Source organism: Temnothorax curvispinosus, unplaced genomic scaffold (assembly GCF_003070985.1).
Source record: "Temnothorax curvispinosus isolate PA1 unplaced genomic scaffold, ASM307098v1 QBEX01004860.1, whole genome shotgun sequence".
NCBI classification, from domain to species: Eukaryota; Metazoa; Arthropoda; class Insecta; order Hymenoptera; family Formicidae; genus Temnothorax; species Temnothorax curvispinosus.
In genome coordinates, this window is record NW_020214640.1 from 14,692 (window position 1) to 36,780 (window position 22,089).

The 22,089-nt window shown below is 40.3% G+C and overlaps 1 protein-coding gene across 3 annotated transcripts in view; it reads left to right on the top strand.

The window, feature by feature from the left end:
* The first annotated feature begins 354 nt into the window (after nucleotides 1-354).
* The window catches only part of LOC112454177 (hemicentin-2), a 325,911-nt gene continuing 304,176 nt past the window's right edge, over nucleotides 355-22,089 (top strand). For all 3 annotated transcript variants that reach the window (XM_025015421.1, XM_025015423.1, XM_025015422.1), the window contains exons 1-2: nucleotides 355-724; nucleotides 3,625-4,157. In XM_025015421.1, the coding sequence (XP_024871189.1) occupies nucleotides 4,061-4,157 (97 nt within the window). In that variant the 5' untranslated portion in view covers nucleotides 355-724; nucleotides 3,625-4,060. The remainder of the gene's footprint in view (nucleotides 725-3,624; nucleotides 4,158-22,089) is intronic.

Genomic DNA, 22,089 nt, shown 5'->3' on the forward strand with positions numbered 1-22,089 from the left:
CGACAGCAATGGAATATACACGTACAGAGAGAGAAGAGAGAGAGAGAGAGAGAGAGAGAGAGAGATCGCGTAGAGGAGCGGCTAGGGTGGCGTCGTTCTCCTCTCCGGAGCAGAGGGGGTCAGGGGGTGACGAGGGAGACGAGGTAGGGCGATGGACGAGGGATGGAGAGGTGGTGGCGGGGGTAGCGCGCGGCGGACGCCCGCGCGCGTGGTGGGATCGGCGCGGCAGGGGAAAACGTAGCACGCGGGTTGTCGAGAGAAAGGCAGGCAGGGGTAACGGCCACCACGCCGGTAGGGGTGGCGGTGGATCCGACGGTGCTTCTCTCTCTCCACTCTCAGTCCCGAGAGCGGAGCCAGAGAGGCGGGAGAGCGCGACGCGCACTCGAAGCTCGCTCGCTCGTCGTTCCGCGTCTCCGTACACACCGCAACACTGTGCGGACCCGTCGCGTTCCGTCTCGTTCCTCTCGCGCGTTCGCCGTACGTGACGTCCTCTCGCGATCCCTCGTCCACGTCGTCCGTTCGCGACGCGGGGGTAATCGAGGACGCCGAGGTGTTGTGGAATCCGCGCACGAATCAGCGCTCCTCGGGTATTCGGGCTGCTGCGAGCTGCGATAGTCCAAGTGCGTCGAATGATGCTCGCCCTTTTCGCGATGCTGTGAGAAGAGTGGACCGATCTTGCGAGAGCCAGTGCCGAAAGGATTGCCGTCGCTGACGCCGTCTCCCGGTGAGAGGGGATGACGTGGACGGCCTTGGAGCAGTTGCCCGCGTGTGTTCGGTAGAACGAGGGACCTCGGGACCTCGAGGGGTGGGCCGAGACGCAACGATTATTTGGGGAGCGTCGAGGGAGAGTTTTTCTGAATTTTTCTCATTACCGCGCGAATGTATCGTGATTGACGCTTGGCAACGATACGGCGATACCAAAGAGAAAGAGCTCGTCGTCGATCGACCTTTCGCGCTACTCCGATATCCGAACGGCGAATCTTCGAAGGTTTCCTCGTTGAGAAGAAGGCTCCCTACCTGAAAGGGACCCGGACGGTGCGATGCTCTCGGTGGAAACATGAGAATCGTTTGAGAGAGAGGACTCGTCCTCTCGCGCGAGATCGATCGTCACGTGCTCCAGACGGCTGTCGGAATTCGCGTGCCGATCGCGGAGGCCCGTCACGTGCCTCTCGGCCGCGAAGGAGGGTGGGTCGTGCCTCGTCGGCTCGATTATTCTCGCATTCGCTGCCTCGCGGATGCACTTCGATTTTCGTGACGCGCGCACGAATTTCGCTCCGCTTTATTTTTAGTTTTTTTTTTTTTTTTCAATCTACTTCCATCACACGGGGCGTTTCAGCGCGCGCTTTCGAAACATGATGACCACCCTGCCGACGATGCTCTCGACGCATTCGCGCTACGCGCGGATTACGGTCTCGCTCTCTCTCTCTCTCTTCCCTGTCTAACCCTTGCTTTTCTCTTTCTCTCTCCGAAAAAGAGTGCACGCGAGTTTGTGATTTGACGTGAATGGGATTTACGGGCGAAGTGATAGCTCCGCTGCCCGTGACGTACAACTCGTCCTTAAAATAAATGCCGATGATACACGTTGTCGAGATATACGTATATCCTTTCCGTTTTTTTTTTCCGAACGTCATTTTGACTCCCGGCTGTGCGGGAAAAGGGCCAGGGGTGAGAGAGAGAACGCGACGTGCGTACCCTACGCGTCGGACGGCTACGGGGGGGGGGGGGAACAGTCGTAGCGCAGGAATAACACACGGGTAGACGAGCGGTTCAAGGGGTCGTCGGGACAAAGCGGCCGCGGCATGCATATGCACGAGGGACTTTGTGTACCCAGTTTGCGGGCCGGTGATTACAGGTGGGAATAAACCGATACCGAGATACGGAGGCTGCTGCCTAAATACACGTCGTGACCCACTTCCATAAGTTTCGGACATTCGCCTCCGTTCTGACGGCGCGAGGTTCTAAATACCTACCTACCTACCTAGCGGTCGGTAGTCTCTCCCGTTCCGTAATGCGAAATATCAACATTTGCACATTGGCACGCACGCGCGCAAAGGCGACGACGAAAGTTTCGGAGGCGTTAATTTTACGGATGACACAAATGGAAATATACCGCGCGAAAACTTTCGGAGCGAATGACGTGTTTTCATCATCTGTTGTTTCGGAATGTGGGTTTTAAAAACGCGGTTGGAAAATCAAAACATCGTTTCGCGTGAGACCGCAAGTGAGATCTCACAAAAAAAAAAAGAGAAAAAAACCACATTCGATGGGATTATGATTATAAATATGATCGAAACGGTTTCTCAGTTATCTCTCGTGCAATAATATCGCGATTGCACTCCGCTTTACATTTACTTGAATGTCCCGATATTATTTCGAGCGATACATTTCCGCGAATATTAAGAACGATAATTTACGGCCGAGTTTTTTAATATTCGAGGCACGCGGAGCGGTATCGGTGTATCAATCCACAAGTACGACCGACCTGCCGGGACGATCAATTTAAAAGGCCGTCCGTTTGCGCGAAACGCGAAAGATGATTTATGCCCGCGTCCGATGCGAATAACGCGTACCTACTCGAATTGCCCGCTAGCTCGCTCGCTCGCTTGCGATCCGGCAGCCGAAGCGCGACGGCACGAAATTATCCGAGATATCTCAATTAGCCGCGTAAATCATCACTCGATTCGAAAACCGAACGATAAATGATACGCGCTGTATCCGCATTTTTCCCCAGATATGATTTTCTACGAAATTGCGATTGCGCTGAAAATGGAGACGTCGCCGTAAATCAACGGGCCGCGATCGGCGTTTTCAGACTGGATCCTGCGAAATCCTATTAAAGATTGCGGGTTGATCAACCGTCGTAACGTGTTGTGAAATACAATAGCGATCGCGGGGTATTACATATGCGTGCATTTACCGCGGATTTAGACACTCGTTACACGCACGCGTGCATTACAATTGACGTAAATGGCATATGCATTACAATTGGCATCAATAGAGCGAATAATCTATAATGAACATTTCTGGTGTTGTTCTCGTCGCAAACGTGAAAACAGAAATTGCAGAAATTGCAATGCGACAAACACAGCCAATGATAAAATTATCACGTTTTTTGTAAATCGTTAAATAAATATTGGATGATTATCGATATTGTGATTTCTCTCCTTTTCAAACACATTAATTCGTAATTTATTGTACGCATAAATTATATTCAGCGTAAACAGCGTGCTTGCTCCGATAATATAAGAGCAGATGCGTAAACTAAGCCAGACTAAATCTGGCTGTGAGCAACACGTTACGAGAAACGATCGACGAGCTCTTTCTTCGCTCTTTCTCCGAACACGGAATTCATCCGGCGATTTGAGTCGCGTCGCTTACTACGGCGCTTTAGTGCCCAAGTTTAACGAGTCCCTTACGGGGACATTGCGCCCGGGGGAATTCGACCAGGTTCTTCTAAAATCCGATAATCGGGCTGTGCATTCGGCGGTAGTGAATCAACCCGGTTTTACCTTAGAGAGAAACGTACCATTGTCACGAATCTCTTCTACGCGAGAGATTAGTAGCGATCGGCGTCGGGAAGTTGGGTCACCGATTTCCTGACGCGGAGCGTCTCGCAAATTGCAGATTTGTCGGTGCGTCCTGTGTCGATTGTTGATTCTCGTGGTCTCGTGGTCGCGAAGTCTGTGAAGTGTCGTCGATTCGCGCCGCAGCGCGCAGAGAGGAAGCGCGACGAGGTGATGCACGAAGAGATGCGCGACGCGAACGAGAGGTCGGCGTCCGGTTTTGTCGCGGCGGAACTGCAGCTTCCTCGCCTGGCGGTGCATCGTCGATGCTGAATCGCGTGCTTGGCACGTACGCGGTGGTGGTGGTCCTCGAGCGGACTCTTTCGCGCGGATGACAGCTGGACGTTTTCGCCGCGAGGGTGACAGTGAGATCCTCGAGCTCAGTTGAGCTGGGAAGAGACGAGTCTCTCGCGTCGCCGAGAGTTCGAGACACGCCGTCGGTGATATCCGACGAGGACTACTGCGCGAATCGGGTGGTGATCGGTAGTGATGCCGTGATGGGCTGCAGCTCGAGATCGTTCTTCCTGGCCACGCTCCTCCTCGTGGCTGGATTACTGTCGATCGCGCTGTTCGCCGAGATATCTTGCGCGACACGTAAGTCTGTGGCTTCATATTTGAGAATTATTATGGATAAGTTTTGCAATATAACGACCCTCGGTTGGCGGCAGTCGAGAGTAAAAAGTGATTCGTGAACAATTCAATTGTGTTTCAGAAATGGTTATTTTTGAAAATAATCTTTAAAAGGGACAGCAAATATTTTTTTAAAATATTTATGAATATATAGATATTATTCAAAATATTTATTTAAAAAATAAAATCTGGGATGGGAAATTAAATAGCAGAATAAATATAATACATTAATTTTTTTCTAAACTTTAAAAAAATTTATATAAATTTTTCTGAGAGATGGATATTTCCACATATGGCAGGTTGAAAAAAAAATAGAAAACAGCATAAAAATCTGTCCTCGCGGTTTAAAGCGATGCGCTTGAAATTATAGGAGATTACGCGAGTGTAATACAAATTTCCTACTTCGTATCTTTTTTGTCCACGCTTTTCCCTCTTGAAATACAATTGCGTAATTGCGGGCGATTAGCATTCCGCGCAAGGAGATCGCGGAGATTCCGTCGCATCCGGCCGAGGAAGCCTCTCATTAGACCGCGTACCGGAACTCGATGGGTCTAATTATTTTCCGAGTGCCTGCGAACTCGGAGAGATTCGCGTTTTGGGGGTGACTCGAATCGGGGTCACGCGTATGCATCGATATCCCTTTCTCGGTATCTCTCTTCGTTTCTCTCTCTCTCTCTTTCTCTCGTCCACATATCCGTTTCTCTTGTATACCCTTAATGCTGCGTTCGCGCATGTACCGACACCCGCGTGTATAGCCGCAAACTGTTCCTCCTGCACAAGCAGCCATTCCTAAAATAGATACGCGCGAGCATATTTCGCGAATCGTGCGTGGAAGTTGCTCGAGATAGTAAGAAGAAGCATGGACCCGTATCTATAACTCGAAAGTAGAAAGGAACATTTACGTTCGACTTTATGAGTCGTGCGAAAACGTTTATGGTTTTCGTACGATAAAAGTTGCTATAAAAATTTATTTTGGCTCTCTTGTACGACATTATCGAGGAAAGTGTGCTTTCTGTATATTATATACATACATTGATGAAGATGTATATTCTGTATCGTAAAAGAAGATTAAATTTACTCCAGATTTCTATAATTTTTTCACATCTATTAAAGGAAAATATGATGTGAGATCACGTCTTTTTCTTTGTCATACCAGCAATGTAAAAAAATACAGTTATGCGTATAGAGGTTTAGACGAATCCGACTATATATTAATTGGAATGTCAACTCGATCGAGTAACATGGGGCTATACAAATTTTGTCGAATTTTTGAATTAAATCCAGCTGGCATTTTGACTATTGTCGCACTGGCTTTTTGAAAACGATTAAAATTGTTGAAAAAAGGCATCGAATGAAAACACGGAAACACCGCGCGTGACGACGAAATGGCCTGTTTAGTCGAGAGCGTACGCGGGCGCAACGTGAAAAGGCAGGGACGACACAACGGAATATAATCTCCCCTTCCCTGCTACGGCTCGGATCGTGCTGGATTGTCAGGGGTTGTGTTCTCGGTGGATCATGGCGGATGAGGGAACGCGGGGCACGAACGAGGGGCGAGGGAGGGGACGACGATGGCTTCTCGCTCAAAGGATGCTGAAGCGAATGGGATGCGGACGTCGTTGTCACGACCAGGCGTGAGGTCGCTGATATTCCCTTGTCTTTTATTAAGGAGGGCTTCCTTTCTACGTTTGCGTCGCTCGTTCCTCCTTTCACACTCTCATTACTCTGTTTAGTGGCCACAGCCGATGTTCTTTTTTACGCGCTTCTCTCTGTCCGTCTTTCGTTGTACCGACACCGCCGCAACGCGCCCTTGCGAATAATGCTATAATTATTTCCCTGTCCCTTTTTCCTTTACTTTTTTGCTTTCTTTCTCTCTCTCTCCTTCTTTCTATCTATTTCTATCTCTATCTCTATTTCTCTTTTTCCTTCTGCCAAGGTTCATCTTTGTACTCCCCGCAAACGATTCTTTGCGGCATTCTGTCCGCCTCGCCATATGTTGCTGGTTTTTTCTCGTGGTCATTAACGCGCAGCGAATCGTGCGATGAATGTTTAATTTCGGTTTTCTCGTGGTCCGCGAGAAATTGGATCATCCACAACCACGATATTTTCTTTCACGCTGGAATCGAAGTGCGGAAAGTTTTGGAATTATTTAATGATAAATTAAAAGGCTACAGTGATGATATATTTCTGTACAATTATTAATATTATAAAAATGCAATCAGGAGTAAGCGCTATAAACGAGAGATTCTTAGAATTAGGCAATATCGTGATTTATAGAATAATGAATAAATAACGTTCAAAAGATTATCCTTCATTCAGAAACACATTTAACATTTTCTAAAGCTGTCCAATCTCAATCGATGAGTATATCATTTGGTCGGAATTGTGCGTTATGAATATTAATTTTGATTTTACTACGATAGCTTGATGTGATATTGAATTCCCGAGAATACTCGAAAAATACCGTTTGCTTGATATCACTCCATATATGATGCAAGAATTTTTGGAAGATATTCGCGAACGATCCCGTTTTCTTCCTTTACTCTTTCGATTTTTTCCAGGAAACTTCCTCGGTCTTTTTCCTGACCGAGCAACCTCGTCGTCTCGAATTCTCCGCATTTATCTCTGGACTTCTCTCTTCGAAATAGTATATAATTATATACTATACAATATATAATTATATTTGTTTCGATATGACGTAGTGTTTTCTTTGTCCCTTATCATTACGTAGGCATTACTTCAATAAGACGCGTTTGATTTTACGGAGGAGTAGCGGCGCACAGAGACTGCATTTTGATCAAAAGCTTCGCTTTAAGAGTCCGCGTCCTAACGCCACCCTTCAAAGTACCATTTATTATTTTTTCTATGTCGCGATATTGGCTTTTGTGAGAACGCACCCGACCGTTATAGATGTATCTTAAATGTTACACGCTTCGTTCCTCATCCGTTTCGCTTTGTTAGCTATCTTAAGATCGCGCTGCTTTGTTCGATATTTTTCTTCGCGTTTCTTATTGTTAACGTGGCACAAATAGATGCCGTGTAATGACGCGAACATTTCTGTTAAGACGATAACGAGATACGTCTGTATTCCTTCGCGCTACGTTCTTTATTATTACTAACTCGTCCATCTACGATCTCTTTACGCAACACCATATTTTTACAGCCCTTATCTGCTTTCGCGATCTCGTTTATTACGTCTTCCTCTGTATTCTTCTGAGCAGACACCTACACCTCAGTTTCCACCGTCTCATTTTCTTTATCATGCTCCCCATTTCTCTTCCTTCCTGCCTTTTGCCACAACGTTTCCTCTCGCGTTTCGCTCCCTGAGAGAAGTCTGCAGTAAACTATATTCCTATTTCTCGACGAATCCTACGCTTTTTATAGATATCCGTTAGTGTCATGTATGTCGAGATTTTTCAAGGCGCGACACGGATTCGCAGGTAGTATCCCAGATCGTCTCACTTTCTGGGTCACTCTCCCCCATCCCTTATAAACGCCGCAATAAAAGTTTGCGACTTCTTCGTAACGCGGACACACCTGCGGTCCTCCTCTCTCTCTTCGTGTGTTCTTCGCTTTATCCTTCGTCCCATATCCAGCGAGATTGATAACGTATCTTTTTACAGATCGGATCGGGCTTTTTTGTCGCTCGTTGAGGCGCTTGCCGCCTCGCAAAAAAGCTCTGGGTCCCGTCATCAGCAACGCCGCGAAAATCCGTGTAAATGCGCGTCGTCGATAATCTAAATGATATGAAGAAATCTCTTTTCTCTCGGCAGCTACCACGTCTCACGAAAAATGCGAACGGGAGGGAAAAAATTGAGAGAGCGCGCTTCTGGTTACATCGCGCGAATGCGAAAATCGATTTTACGACAGTCGCGCGGCGCGCCCGACTTTCACGCCGCGTGCAAATAAACGCTCGTTACTCACGACAGATTTTTCCCGTTCCGTGCTTTAACGAGTGACTTATATAGGTGGTAAACAATACTTGCGTCCACGTTTGTAGCAATGTCACGCCATTTCCCTGGATCCCGATGTAACAGCGAAATAAGAAAATACTGTCTCTCTCTCTCTCTCTCTCTCTTTCTTGCAACACTACGTGCAGTTCGCAATCGTGATGAAAACGACACGCAGATTTAAAGTCGATCCCTCGCGGATATACGTATTCGCCGTATATCTGATTTCGTGAAATAGATATATCGGACAATAGTTAAGATAAATACTCGCATCGCGGTAGTTCCTAGTTTAGGTCTCGTGCTTCGAGAAGAATCAAATCACTTCGGGTGGGATCGTAACGTCGACACGTTATTCCGACCGTTTATAAAAAAAAAAAATATATATAGACGTACATATAGACAATGTGCCGTAAAATATTACGGAGCTCATAAACACACCCGTGGCTTTTGATCGTACGGTTTATTGACTCGATTCGTGATGTGCCAGGGCAAACGTTTTATCGCCACTGCGACAAATGTGGAATTAATCAAATTGTGAATTTTTTTTTCTCCACGAGCGTTCGCCCGATCGCGATTACAAAATCATTGACCGCGCGCCACTCTAAACGCAACGCAACAAATGCAACGTAACGCAACGCGGCGTAGCGGCGGTTTGCGATCCCGATGCGCCCGGTCTCGTTTTATTGGCGTTGCTCATCCCGGCGTGAACGGGCGATATTACGCATTAGAGATTACGCTTGTGAGCCGAGCGCCGAGCTCGGCGTCGGATCGCGTTCGTTTTCGCGAAACCATCGAACCGGGAGCAATCGATACGCGGCTCCGTGAAATTATGAGCATCATCGCGCCGACGTTTTATCCATCCCGAGGATTTATATTTCGAAAAATCCCTCGACAACGAGCGCGCCATCGCATCGCATTGCGTTACTCTGGTGTATATATCATTCTCTCGCCATGTGGGATGCGTGAATTGAGATAAATGCACTGAATTGTATATAAATCTATTGAACTTTCGATAGTACAATATATATATGTTAGATTCAGCAAATTAAATGGGTATCGAATTTGAAAATAATGAAAATGTTTTCACACAGTTAGTTCCGCGTAAGCTGTATCAATTCCATTTGAATCTTAAATATACAAACTCGTTAACGAATAGATATAAAAAAAGTTCCGACAAATCAATATAATAGACCTTTATATGCCAATACATCCAGGAATATAAATTTATGTGTACATTATATTCCTGGATGTATATAAAGGATTATTATATTGATTTGACGGAACTTTTTTTTATCTATTCGTTAATAAATTTGCATATTTAAGATTCAAATGAAATTGTTACATTATACATATATGTATATTAAACGTATATATGTATATTAGAGACATTTTTGCATTTGGTTGCTGCAGTTGGAAACCCTCGTTAGAGTTTGCATGCGTAATCAAGGACAGTAAGTTCGGAGTTAGAGTTGCGGTTCGAGAACTGCTCTAAGTTTGACGGCGCTGTTTGAGACAATTAGCGTCTTTGACGTTAACGACATTAATAATTAATAATCGATATTTCGAAATTTAGCAACTTCGTGCCGTGGCTTCTCTCCATAACATCAGTAATCGCATTCACGGTTGAGTTGAAATACAATGTGTTCGTCGATCCATACCTGCGAATATATATTAATTGCGTGCTTTTGATAAGAGCGCAAATAACAATATTATTGGAATATTAACGCATCAGCGAGAGCGTAGGTTATTGTGATCGCGGTATTCCCAATTGTCCGGTGCGACTGTTTATAAAATCCATGATTGTTACGACTGAATCGAGAATATCGCAAGAGAGAAAATATTTTATTTCAATAACAGCAAAGTTCGAAAATTGTCGGTTTGACAGATATATTCTATGAACGATATTTGGACAATTTCAAAACGGTCTATGCCTATCTCATTTTCAACATAACAATCTGCCGTGCTAATTTTAAAATAAGATCAATTTCCACAAAATTGTATTTTTATTTCGTCTGTTTAATCGTATGAATTTTTTGTTGTTATAGTTTATTATTAATTTTGCATCGTCCCACACGTGACGGAAATATCTCAATGCCATATCTTTATGTCTTTAATACTTGAAAACAGGAGGATGACTGCACTTGTTAACAGTTTCTGCGGTCGGAAGGTGTCTATAACGTTTGATGATTGACACTGTCGCTGTCAAGTCGCGTTGTAGTTTCATGAAGCGTAAAACAGTCATCCTCCGCTTGGGTCATCGCTTTTAAACAATCGACATCTTTGATATCTGCATCAGCTTCATTAATAATCCATGATAGATATTCAAACCTCAAATACTATTCTCTACTATTGTAATACTGTCATACTGTGTATCCTCATCGTGTATTTATTATGTCGTTGAGTGAATTTTCATTGATTTTAACACACATCTCTATCGTACTTTGTCACATAATAACGAATCGGAAAGAGAATGTTGATCGATGTTATATTAATATATGTGTTAATAATTAATTTGAAATAGAAAAAACAGAATACTTAGAATATAATTATTTTATAATACATTAGACTTCTTAGCGGTGAGACTGACTGGCACATGGCTTTTGATAAGTATTGTTTTTGTTTCGTACAACGCGCCGTACTATTATTCGCAGGCGAGAGCTGTTTTGCGTGTCGACGTATTAATTCTTTGAATGTGATTGTGAAAGTGGAAGACACCAAACGGCATCGTATCTTATAATTACTACAGTAAACAATTAAGGATTCGCAAACGTGTCGAAGAGACGACATTTCAATCTGATTAAAGCAAATTCTCTCGTCTAACTTAAGACTCAAGTGATAATAACTTTATCCCAAATTACATTTAAATCAAAAGTTGGAAGCGCGATTTGAGATATATTCGAATTCAAACAAGAAGATAATTATCATCCGTAAATATCGTGAAACGACAATTTATAATTCTCATTCACTATCGCTTCCACTTCTATCTCAAATAAATAAATCGTGGAAAATATCGTTAGTATAAATACAATTTTATAAATAATTGTCGTTTTAATATACGTTTTACGAATTTTTGTATTAATAGATATTATTAATAACAAATTTGAATTATTATGTGCGATTTATTTAATTTGTTCTTTTAATAGCAATTTACATGGTTAACATTAATTGTCTTATTTAAAAAGAATAATTATAAAAATAATTGTTTGAAGAATAAAAGTTATCTTAGTTTTAATCGAAAACTATTTACAACTATCGTGTTCAATTTTAGCTTAGTTCTTTATCAGAAAAGTGACTGTAAGTGCAAAGCTTAGTGAGCAGTCAGTCAGTAGTTTTATTGCATCAGTCTTCGTAATTCGTAAGAAAGTCCCAAATAGCGATTCCACTTTTTCTTCTTAGTCCGCTATCTTTCCAACATTTGGGCGTCGGGATGTCAGCGATTGCGGCAATGTCATGCTTGGCGCTTTGCGCTGATAAACGGGATGTTACTTGCGCGTGCTGCAGAAAAGTGCTTTCAGACAGCCGAGGAGATTTACGAGTGCGATAGGCGCTTCGAAACGCTGAGCTGATAAAAAGTCCGTCACTGAAATTTCGCGAATTTTTGACCAACTTATGAAAAACGAGTCCTTGTCAGAGAGAGAGAGAGAGAGAGAGAGAGAGAGAGAGAGAGAGAGAGAGAGAGAGGAAGAGAGAGAGAGAGAGAGAGACAATAAAATGAATGAATATCCAACAATAAGTATTTGAAATAAATGTCGGTATATATGTTAAGTATTAATAAAGAAAACAAGAGAATGAGAAAGGAATTTATTATAAATCTAAAAATATATCGATATTAGGCTACTGCATAGTAAGTATGAAAATTAAGAAAATAAATAAATAAGTTGATATCTTTCAATATAATTTTGATTAATTATTATAATATTGGTTGCACACATGACTAATTTTATGCCAATATATTAATTTGTGGTATTAAAGTATGAGGGATGTTGCATATTATTAGTTAGATAGAATATAGCATGGAACATGGCAGGTTCTCAATATTCGTTTGTAATTGAATATTGATACGAATAATTATGATTTATTGTGTAATGTATGTTACCTAATCAGGATTTTATTTTATTATAACGTTAATCAGCGGATGAAATGTTATCTGACAAAAACAATTGTATGCTTTACAACATTTAACTTAATTGTCATATTTATTAAGTTATTAAATTATTTCGATTAGTCACGATTAGTCAGTTAATTAAAATTATGAAAATTTGAATTATCTGAAATTTTAATAAAACGGTTCGTTTGTTAAAAAATACCCTTTATACATTGAAAATTTTAAACTAAAAAAATGTTTATAGATAAATGTTTTTAAAGGTTAATCGCATATTAGGTACTTTATTGAACACGTTGCCCGACCGAACGTAAAGATGCTTAAGCCACGATATAATCCACGAAAATTTACTAACACGGTTTATCGGACATTCAATCGATTCGCATTAGGATTACGTGGTTTAAATTTTAATTCGCTGAGATGTATGTATGTCATGACGAGCGACGGAACATCGATTTTATCATCGTCATTATGTTCTCAAGATCTTTATTCAACCTCAGAAATCCGTACATCTCTTCCTCTCTCTCTCTCCATGGGAGACCAACGTCTTCCCCGAAAACGACGGCTGATCTGATCATTTATTTTACGTGCGAGGACTCATTTCTCCCGCATTACATCAGGCCGCCGGGCAAGATTTATGTATTTTCGAGGATAGAACTGTAGTATCTGCTTTATGACTCGGCAGATGAGCGAAATGGCTTCCTCGTCGCCGCTCCTCGTCGCTTCCCCTATTGAGTCCCGGGGGAGTCCTTTCTGGCAACGACCGCGTTGCTGTGCGCGACTAACGCATCGACAACTTTTAATGCTCCCTTTTGATTTGCTATCTCGTCCTCGCCGTTCCTTCGTCGTTTCTCCACGTACTCCGTACAGTTTATCTGTTCGTTCGCCATCCGGCAACGATGGTGCGGGGGAGAAAAATGGGTAGTACATTGGCGTGTCGTTCGGTCCCGCAAAAGAATTCTTTTTCCTTCTTTCTTCCTCCATATGGGCAACAATGCTTTTATATATGTCGTGACATACGCGATGTGGGGAAATCGACGTACTTCAAGCGATCGTGCGTACCGTCCACAATTGCATACGGCAACATTTTGCATTTCCGAATGGCAAGAAAGACCGAGCGCGAATGCGATACGCGATCGTGGGAAATCGACCGAACAGTCATATACCGATCTCTAAAACGAATGAGCCATACTCGACTCGTCATTTCTGCTGTCACCGAAAAGATGCCAGAAATCTCTATCAATAAAGTGTTGGAATGTTTGTATTTTTTCCCGGGAATTGCGCAGGAGTGACGGCAATGACTTATTATTCATAAACCCATTGGAGTGTTCGTTATTTACCATCTACGTTTTTTTTTTAAATGTAAAGTCAGTGAATGTAAAGAATCTTAAGAATGCTTGACAGTACTGATGCAATATTAATAGTACTTTCGATTTTCAATTGGCAAACAACTTTAGCTACATAATCAATAAACTCGAATCAATATATAGCCACGCGAAGGAGAGTCACGTCAACTCTTTCGATATACATTGGCATCTTTGACAAAAGAAAAAATAAGCTGCGTGTTAATAGAAATCTAAGATATTAGGAGTTTCAAAATAACTTTAAATAATTAAAGATGCAACTAGCTGTTATCTTCTTTAATATATTTAACGTAATTGTATGTGATATAAATCTAATTTAGGTTATACTACTCCATTCTTTTCTTGCGTATTACATTAAGTTTCCCAATTTTAGAAACAATAAATTCGTGATGGTTAAAAAAATTTTATTGGTTTAATTTATCCCGTTATTTAAACGATAAAAAAAATGTTTTATGCCCACAGTTTTCATGAGATATTCAATATCGCGGTGATGGAGTCTTGCGCGATGATATAACAGTCACTTCTAATCTTTTGATCCACATTTTCGATGCACGTGAGCGTGTGTACATACGTATAAAGCTGCCGCGTAAATTCCGCGCTCGTCGATATGAAAGTTTCAGTGTTCTCGGCGCACTTTTCATTCTGAAATTTTCATGAAGGCGCATTGATCCGCGAACGATTCATCGGATGCGTCGACATACGTTTCACATGCCGCGGTGAATTTTATGCACATTTGTACGCGATAAACGTTTGCAAGTCGTCAGCATATTGTTGCTGTCAGTTTGCTAAAAGCACCGATTATTGGGAGTTATAACAATTGTTCGGCAATGTTATCGTTTTCGATTGCCTTTTGACGTATTGTTCACCGTAGTCATACTGGCGACAATATTCGTAGAGCGAGTGAACTGAATGGAGACGTAAACCATACAATTAACGTAGCTAGTGTGAATACTTACGGTAAATAGTTAATACTTTTCCTAGCTATGCCAATTGCCGTATCGATATATCGCGTGTTTATTTTCGTGATATTGATATATGTCAGTGTAATTTGCGCGTAATAATTTGTGATGGCACAGATAGATCGATTTTAAATGAATAAATAAATAAAATAAGATATAATATTGTTGCGCTCGCGGTAGACTCTACCGCGAGCGCAACAATATATACAATTTTATTTTATACGTATATGGATATATATATTTTTTAAATTTTAACGTACAATAATTTTACATTTTATAAGATTGTTTATATAAAACTTCTATAAGAAAACTGCAATAAAAATTCTATAATATACCTACTAAGAAGCAAGTGATTGCATATTTTATATTAGGAGGAAAATAAAGGACACAGAATGCTCGACGCATATCTCATCCTTCACTCTTTTCTGCCTAGACTAGAGCTTTTGCACATTTCATACGAGCAGCCTCGCCAATCTGCGCAGCGTCGAGTATAGGGGCATTATCTCTCTATAATAATGGCGAGTGCACGAATCGATGGAGAGACAAAAGCAGACAGTCGGTGGGTGGCAAAGGGCGTAAAAGCGGAGGGTAGGGAGGAGGAGGCGAAAGTGGGAGAAAGAGAGACGAAGAAAGCGAGAGATAGAGCCGGACGCAAGCTGGGCGTTGCATTATCGTTATATTTACGCTCGGACAAGTCTGTTCAATCGTTATGGATATATATATAAGCTACACGGTGTAGAAACGAGCAAGCAGACCTTCCGTGTTGTTACTCCTACGAGATGAGCGCGTCCTCGCCTGCTTTCTACCCATTAAAGCTCGGCACTGCGAGCTTTTAACTGAAAGATAATTGCGCATAATGTAGAAGCTCAATTTGTAATTAGTATAATTTAAAATTTGATACCATTTTCTGCATTAGTTATATTATTTATCCTCTTCTTTTACTTTTAATAATAAAATTTGATAAAAGGAATAAATAAAAGAATTATTTTAATTGTAAATTTGCACATTCTCATGGAACGCAGTTGTATGTGTCGTTCAGCTTCTGTCGTTGTCAAGAATAGGATTAGTCAAAGATCTCGTTTGGCGAGTTTTTATGAATCTCTTAGAGGTATGAATTTATTATTTTTACGTCTGCGTCTGCCTTGCCTAGTGTTCTTCGATCACGCACAAATTACATTTTGTTCGTGGCGTTTGGGATAATTCTATCGGCGCACGCCGGCGCGGGTTTACGCGAGGCGAGCGAGCGAGCGTGCGCACTTTGCCGCGTCATGCATGTAAAATGCTTCCTCCCATTGTAAAGTATTTCGGCAGCAGTTGTTTTGCCGGGAAATTGAATCAGCACGGACCGGCGCCGTTCCATCGCCGTCGGTTGTGATTTAACGCGCATCGCAATGCCGGCAGAGCGCTTACAGCAACGAGAACGCTTCATTGTCGATTGTGTGTCGCGCTGAAATCGAGCCCCGGGATCTACTCCGCGCACTCTCGCTGAATGTCGTTCGGTCGCGGCGGCGGCGGTGGCGGCACTCGAAACGACGCGTCTCGATACGCCCGGGTATTTGACTGATACAATTGAAACATCAAACATACAGAACTGATTGATCTCCCTCCCCTTCATACGGCGTAAAAGAGAATGCCCGGTGGAAGTGTCAGCCGTTTAGTCGTGCGCGCGGAATCGCATTTGCGTCATACGAACGAATATCCCCGCGCAATTGAATATGGTTGTTCACCGCCAATGAATCTCGTAGTGTATTTTCGTGTGCGTTTCCGTTTTGTTTTTTTTTCTAGTCGATTATTTTACGCGTATGATTTTTCCGCCCTATAATATGAAAGTTGTACAATTTTTTTTACAGAAACGGTAGTTTAACATATTTGAAAATAGGTGTCCATAAGATTGTCTCTCTCTTATTTTATATCGTGAAGATTGATATCACGTTTTAATTTAGTTGAAAAATTGAACATTAAATCTAAATAAGTTGCTATTCTCGATATCTAGTGATATTTTTTAAACAAATTGTTTTTAATTCAAAATAATTGTGATTAACATTTAGATCTTTATGGTAAAAACATAAAACATCAATATATTTGATAGTATCATAATAAGATGTATAAATAAAAGCATATCTCAGCTGAAAAAAATATTTTAATTTCAAATCTAAAAAGAGTTCAAACAAAATGTTGTTTTAAAATCAGAATTAATTATGCGATGTGAACGACAAAATATTCTCACGAATATGTATTATCTTCATACGTACTAGATATACGAATGTTGCACGTATCCATTTTCATCAAACTAATATGTTTTGTCATATATGTAATGCGCATAATATCAGTGCTAATAATAATACATTTTGTTATCTCCGTTCCATGTGAATCTCATAACATCCGAGTGGCATCGTCCACGTACCAAGAGTACCTCCTCCCTCTCGTAGAATCGTTCCATTATATTCCCATTCGATGAATCGACTACACGCGCGCCATGTGTCTCCCACAGCGTACATATAGGGGTTATTGCACGACAGACAAAAATACACGCGGAGTCGCGAAAGCCGATTTACGTTCTGTATTTAGAACAAAAGCACGCCGTGTACATCGCGCACGTTCGAGGAATACGCGTGCGTCTACGACTTCTGATCATAATGACTCATTATGATTCTGATCATTATGATTCTGATCATAATGACTCATGATAATTCTTGTTCTTATTTAATAAAACATAGAATGTTACATTAATTTACGCGACAAATTAATATAGAAAAGAAATCTAGAAATAGGGTGTAATTGCAGGATCTAGAATTGGTACTACTTGTTTTTTCTATACAAATTTTTTGATCAATTTAGAGCCGATCTCACGATATTGCAATTTGAATACAAATAAATATGTATATCAATTTGCTTTTGCATCTTTCAAATTTTCAACATGAAGCATTCTGGTGTCTAAAACTTTAATTTTACGCGACTGCATGAAGCAAAACCAATTAGAAAATAATTAAAAAGTTAAGTATCAATATTTCTATAACATCGAACATAAAATATTACTATATTTGAGATGCTCAATATTCGAAATGAAATATCGATAAATTTCGTATATTCTTAATAAAGTAAGGAAATAAACCTTGCAAGAACATAGACCCAAGTCGGTCATCGAGAAGATTTACGAAGCGGATCGGGTGGATCCACGATCGAGAGACTTCTTTCATCCGCAAGTGCGTCTAATGGACCGTTTCCGGTTACGCGATTGACTTTAATTATGGGCCCTCAAAAAGGATCGACGTGCCTTGAAATAGCCGCTGCGGGCTATTAACCTTAATGGCGATGTAAGGGAGAATACAATGAGATATTAAAAATAATTGACCGCTAGTCTCTCGATTGTCTTCGCTGCTGGCTACGTTGCGCGATTGCGTCGTTGTTGCTCATATATAGCGTAATCGCTATCGCGCGTCGTATATATACAGCGTAACTGCAATACACCGCAGGTCGATGTAAATGGGAAGCGAGGCGAAAAAAGTTAATTGCATGTCAGCATAAATAACGCTCGTTTCGGATGTGCAGCACCGTTGTAAATTTCATCATGTCGCGACCACCATTCCCGCGAAGGAAAAATCGCTTCTTCCGGCCCACGGTAGATTAGGTTCACCGTGCGATTAGGTGCAAACCCGATAGCGGGATTTCAACTTCGCCGGCGGTCACGAGAGTCCTTCGGAACGCTACGTGGTTAGATTATTTTTGTAGGACTTGTGCGATCGCGAGAGAGAGAGAGAGAGAGAGAGAGAGAGAGGGGGAAGGAGAGAGAGAGAGAGACAGAATATCTGCCAAGGACGCCGGTTCGCGAAATTGGTTGTACGAGAAATCAATTCCGGGTTGTGCACCTTGCGTTTTCCATTACTCACCGCGGCTCAATTCTATCTAAATGAAATGGAAACTTTCGCTGTGCCAACGTAAATGTTATCTTCGAAGTATGCGCGGTTTATGTAAAAGGTAGAGCGCCGTTACGGAATCGTAAAGAAGCAATCGATCATACTGTATGTTAAACGGAAGTGCAGATATACCGCTTTTATGTCCAAGCAGAAGAACGTGAGAGAAGCTTTGAGTTGTAGCATAATATAGTTTAAGCAATATATAACATAGTTTAGCGATATATGTGCCTAATACGATTAACACATCGATCGTGGAATACAAAGTTTAATCGTTAATATATTAATAATATTAATCCTTTGCGGTTCAAATTATTTCTTGCAAATAAACGAAAAGCAAATATTTTTTTCTCAATTTTATTCAATCGAAAGATCTAACAAGAATTTTTATTATTTAAAAGAATTTACGGAGATCCCAAAAATATAGTTTGTCGATATAATTGCGTATCGACTTGAGTGCATGGAAGATTGAATAGATAGATATAGATAGATTGAGAGGGAGAGAGAAAGAGAGAAAGAAAGAGAGAGAGAGAGAGATTTTACAAAAGATTAATTTTTAAACATATTTTACTTAAAATTATATTAATTTTTATTTTCATTTTTGAATTGATAAACATAATTAACATTAGTTGAATTCAATATTTTTCTCTTTAAATTTTTATAATTTTTATAAATTATTAATAATATTTATTTTTTTCTGTTCAAATATTTTTAATGCAAGTTTTTAAAGTATTTTATATTTATATAAATTTTAATGCACAAATTATTTAAATTATTTATGAAAAAATAGAATTTTTAAGAAGATTTAAAGTTAAATTTACCGAATAAATCAATAAACACTCAGTTTGAATGTATAATTACTTTTGTTTGTTAGTTTCTAAATGGAATGATGTAAAAGGAGTTGTTGTAATGATGAGACTTTAATGAGGTATCAAATAATTCTAAAAGCTTTCGCTGCAAGCTGTAAGTTAATAGTCTCAGAAATGGACGACGGAGGAAATTCGCGAGATAAATATTTTATATTTATTCCGTGGCAATAGGTATGCAAATGCGCGTTAATGTTTATACAATCCGTTTAATTTTCGACTGTTTTTCTCGCCTCGTAAATAACCGCCAGGAAAACGAACTGTGTCAAAACTGACGGGAAAGTCTCACAAATTTCCCATGGCCGGGGTATATACGCATAAAACATGTGTCGCGATAACATTCGGACGATCGTTTAAACAACATCCTACGGGGGTTGCCACGTGCTTGACGATAAATAACATTTGTACCCGGCATCGGTTTTCGTCGGTTTGCCGTTGACATCGTTTATTTCTGATTAATTGAAAAGCTCGTGTCACCGTCACATGTCGCCTGACGGCGTCGCGCCGCGCAATTTGCCCTGACACACTTTTCGTTTTTCCTTCATCGCTTGGCCTTCGTTCCGACCGACCGACGGGCCGCCATATCGTAAGTTCTATATTTTTTCTCTTCTCGCGAAAATCACCAAGCGTCGCGAGCTTTTCGTTATGGTTGTTTGACTGCACATCTCGTTTTCTCCGTCAAGTCGCAACAAGATGTATGAAATAAATTCGGAGCGGCTCAATAATGAATTATTCGACGATAAAAACCACCTCGAGGGTATCTCCTTAATGTCAAATGGTATTTTCTCGACGTATTCCAGGTCAAAGCATGCACGATACTCGACAACATTGTCTTCGCGTAACTGATACTTCCTTTATTGATGAAGCGCTCCGAAAGCGCTTTATTTAAATAAATACATTTTAAGTAAATTAATTTATTTTTATCTTCTCGTATATACATATATACATATTGTCAGTTTTGTAGAATTGAATGTAATACGAAACGTGAAATATTTTCGAGCTTATCGGACCTCGACCTAAATAGAAGTTCTCTGTTTGCATAAAAACAAGTCATTATGCAAACAGAGAAAATATTATATATATTTTAGCAAAATAAATGTAGATTATACATATATAGAGTATCGCGCATTCAATAATTTGTTTTGATTGAGATTAAAATAATGCTTTCCTGTTTCAATCTCATCTTCTATCCTATTTCAAGCATCCATTCTTTCCTGCTTAGCACAAATTAAAAAATATTAATTACATTTGTGTATTATATTTGTTTTGATCTTTTGTAAGTGTAGAATTAAATAAAAATCTACTATATCTATGTTTCGGAAATTAGATATAACAAAGCATTGGTTAAAACATTAGAGAATTTTTCTAGCGAAATATTTATCAAGCGAAATAGATAAAACATTTTGAAGTAAAACAGAGATACTTAATAATAATTTCAAGATTATAGTTGTAAAGCACTCGTTCCTCAATTAGTATTAAATTACGGATGAACTAGAATAATAGCATTCCGCGCACTCGATCACTTCTTCCGCGCAGTCGCAGGAAATTACGAGAGCTCCATACCTTTGTTGAAACCAGATCACCTTGTAATGGCGATGAAATTAGTCTACCTCTAGCCGCACTTGCATTGATAGAAACTTATGAGATATAAATTATACGTGGAAATGATATTGACAACTATCCGATTTGAAGGTTGCATACAACATTAAAATGTATAACCGCATGAAATGTAGGCTGATGTATCATTATTTTTTTATGTTACACTTACATCGTTATTGTACTGATTGAATATTTATTAATCTTTGAAACGACTTGCACGAGAAATTTTTGTGTACTATTATGGTTGGTAACGTATTTATTTGCCAAACAATTGTAACAATTTCATTAAATCGTTGCTAAACTAAAACTATAAAATCTTTCGTTTCTTCAAAGTGGACAGAATTTTATCTTTTATTAAAGAATCAATTATTCTATAGAAAAGAATGCATGAAGTGTATGTGATCGTCGCAGTGTTAGTATTGAAATGTTTAACAATATATATAATCGGTTAAATAGCATGACGAAACTAATGCCGTTGCTATATATTACATCTAAATATCTAATCAACATTTGGTCTCATAGAAGCATGGTAAGAGATCTCCGCAAAGATTAAGACAGGGAGATGATTAGTTAAAATTAGCCGTTCATTAAAATGAAAGGCAAAATTGGATTTCAATGGGATCTGGGGAATAATTATCATGCAGATAATATATGAAAGAGATGATACTTTTTACAAAATAATCTAGATATACACGTTTTGTACATATAACATGATTAACTGTAAATAACGCACTTCTATCTTAAATTTCAATGATAAATTATACATTTAAAAATTTTTATAATATTATACTATGTATTATATATTTTGGAATTCCCAGATATTGAGGCTTATAACAATTCCGGTGATCGCGATAAGCTTAATTCAGTCTTTACGTCGGATTTATTTTTTAGTATTCTCGAAAGAGCGCTTATCGTCGAGCAGAGCCGATTCGATATACTCCGACGATAGTTCGATTCCACTTTTGAAACACTTCCTTTTCGTACGACGATTTCACGGCGTGCAAATATTTCCGATAAACTTTCGCGGAAACGGAAACACGTAGAACGAGATCTGCTACGTTTCACTTGGTTGAGAATCGCGCGAATTCTGTTTACTTTATTGAGGGACAATTGCGTTAAAATTTCATTTGCGCGAATGGATATAG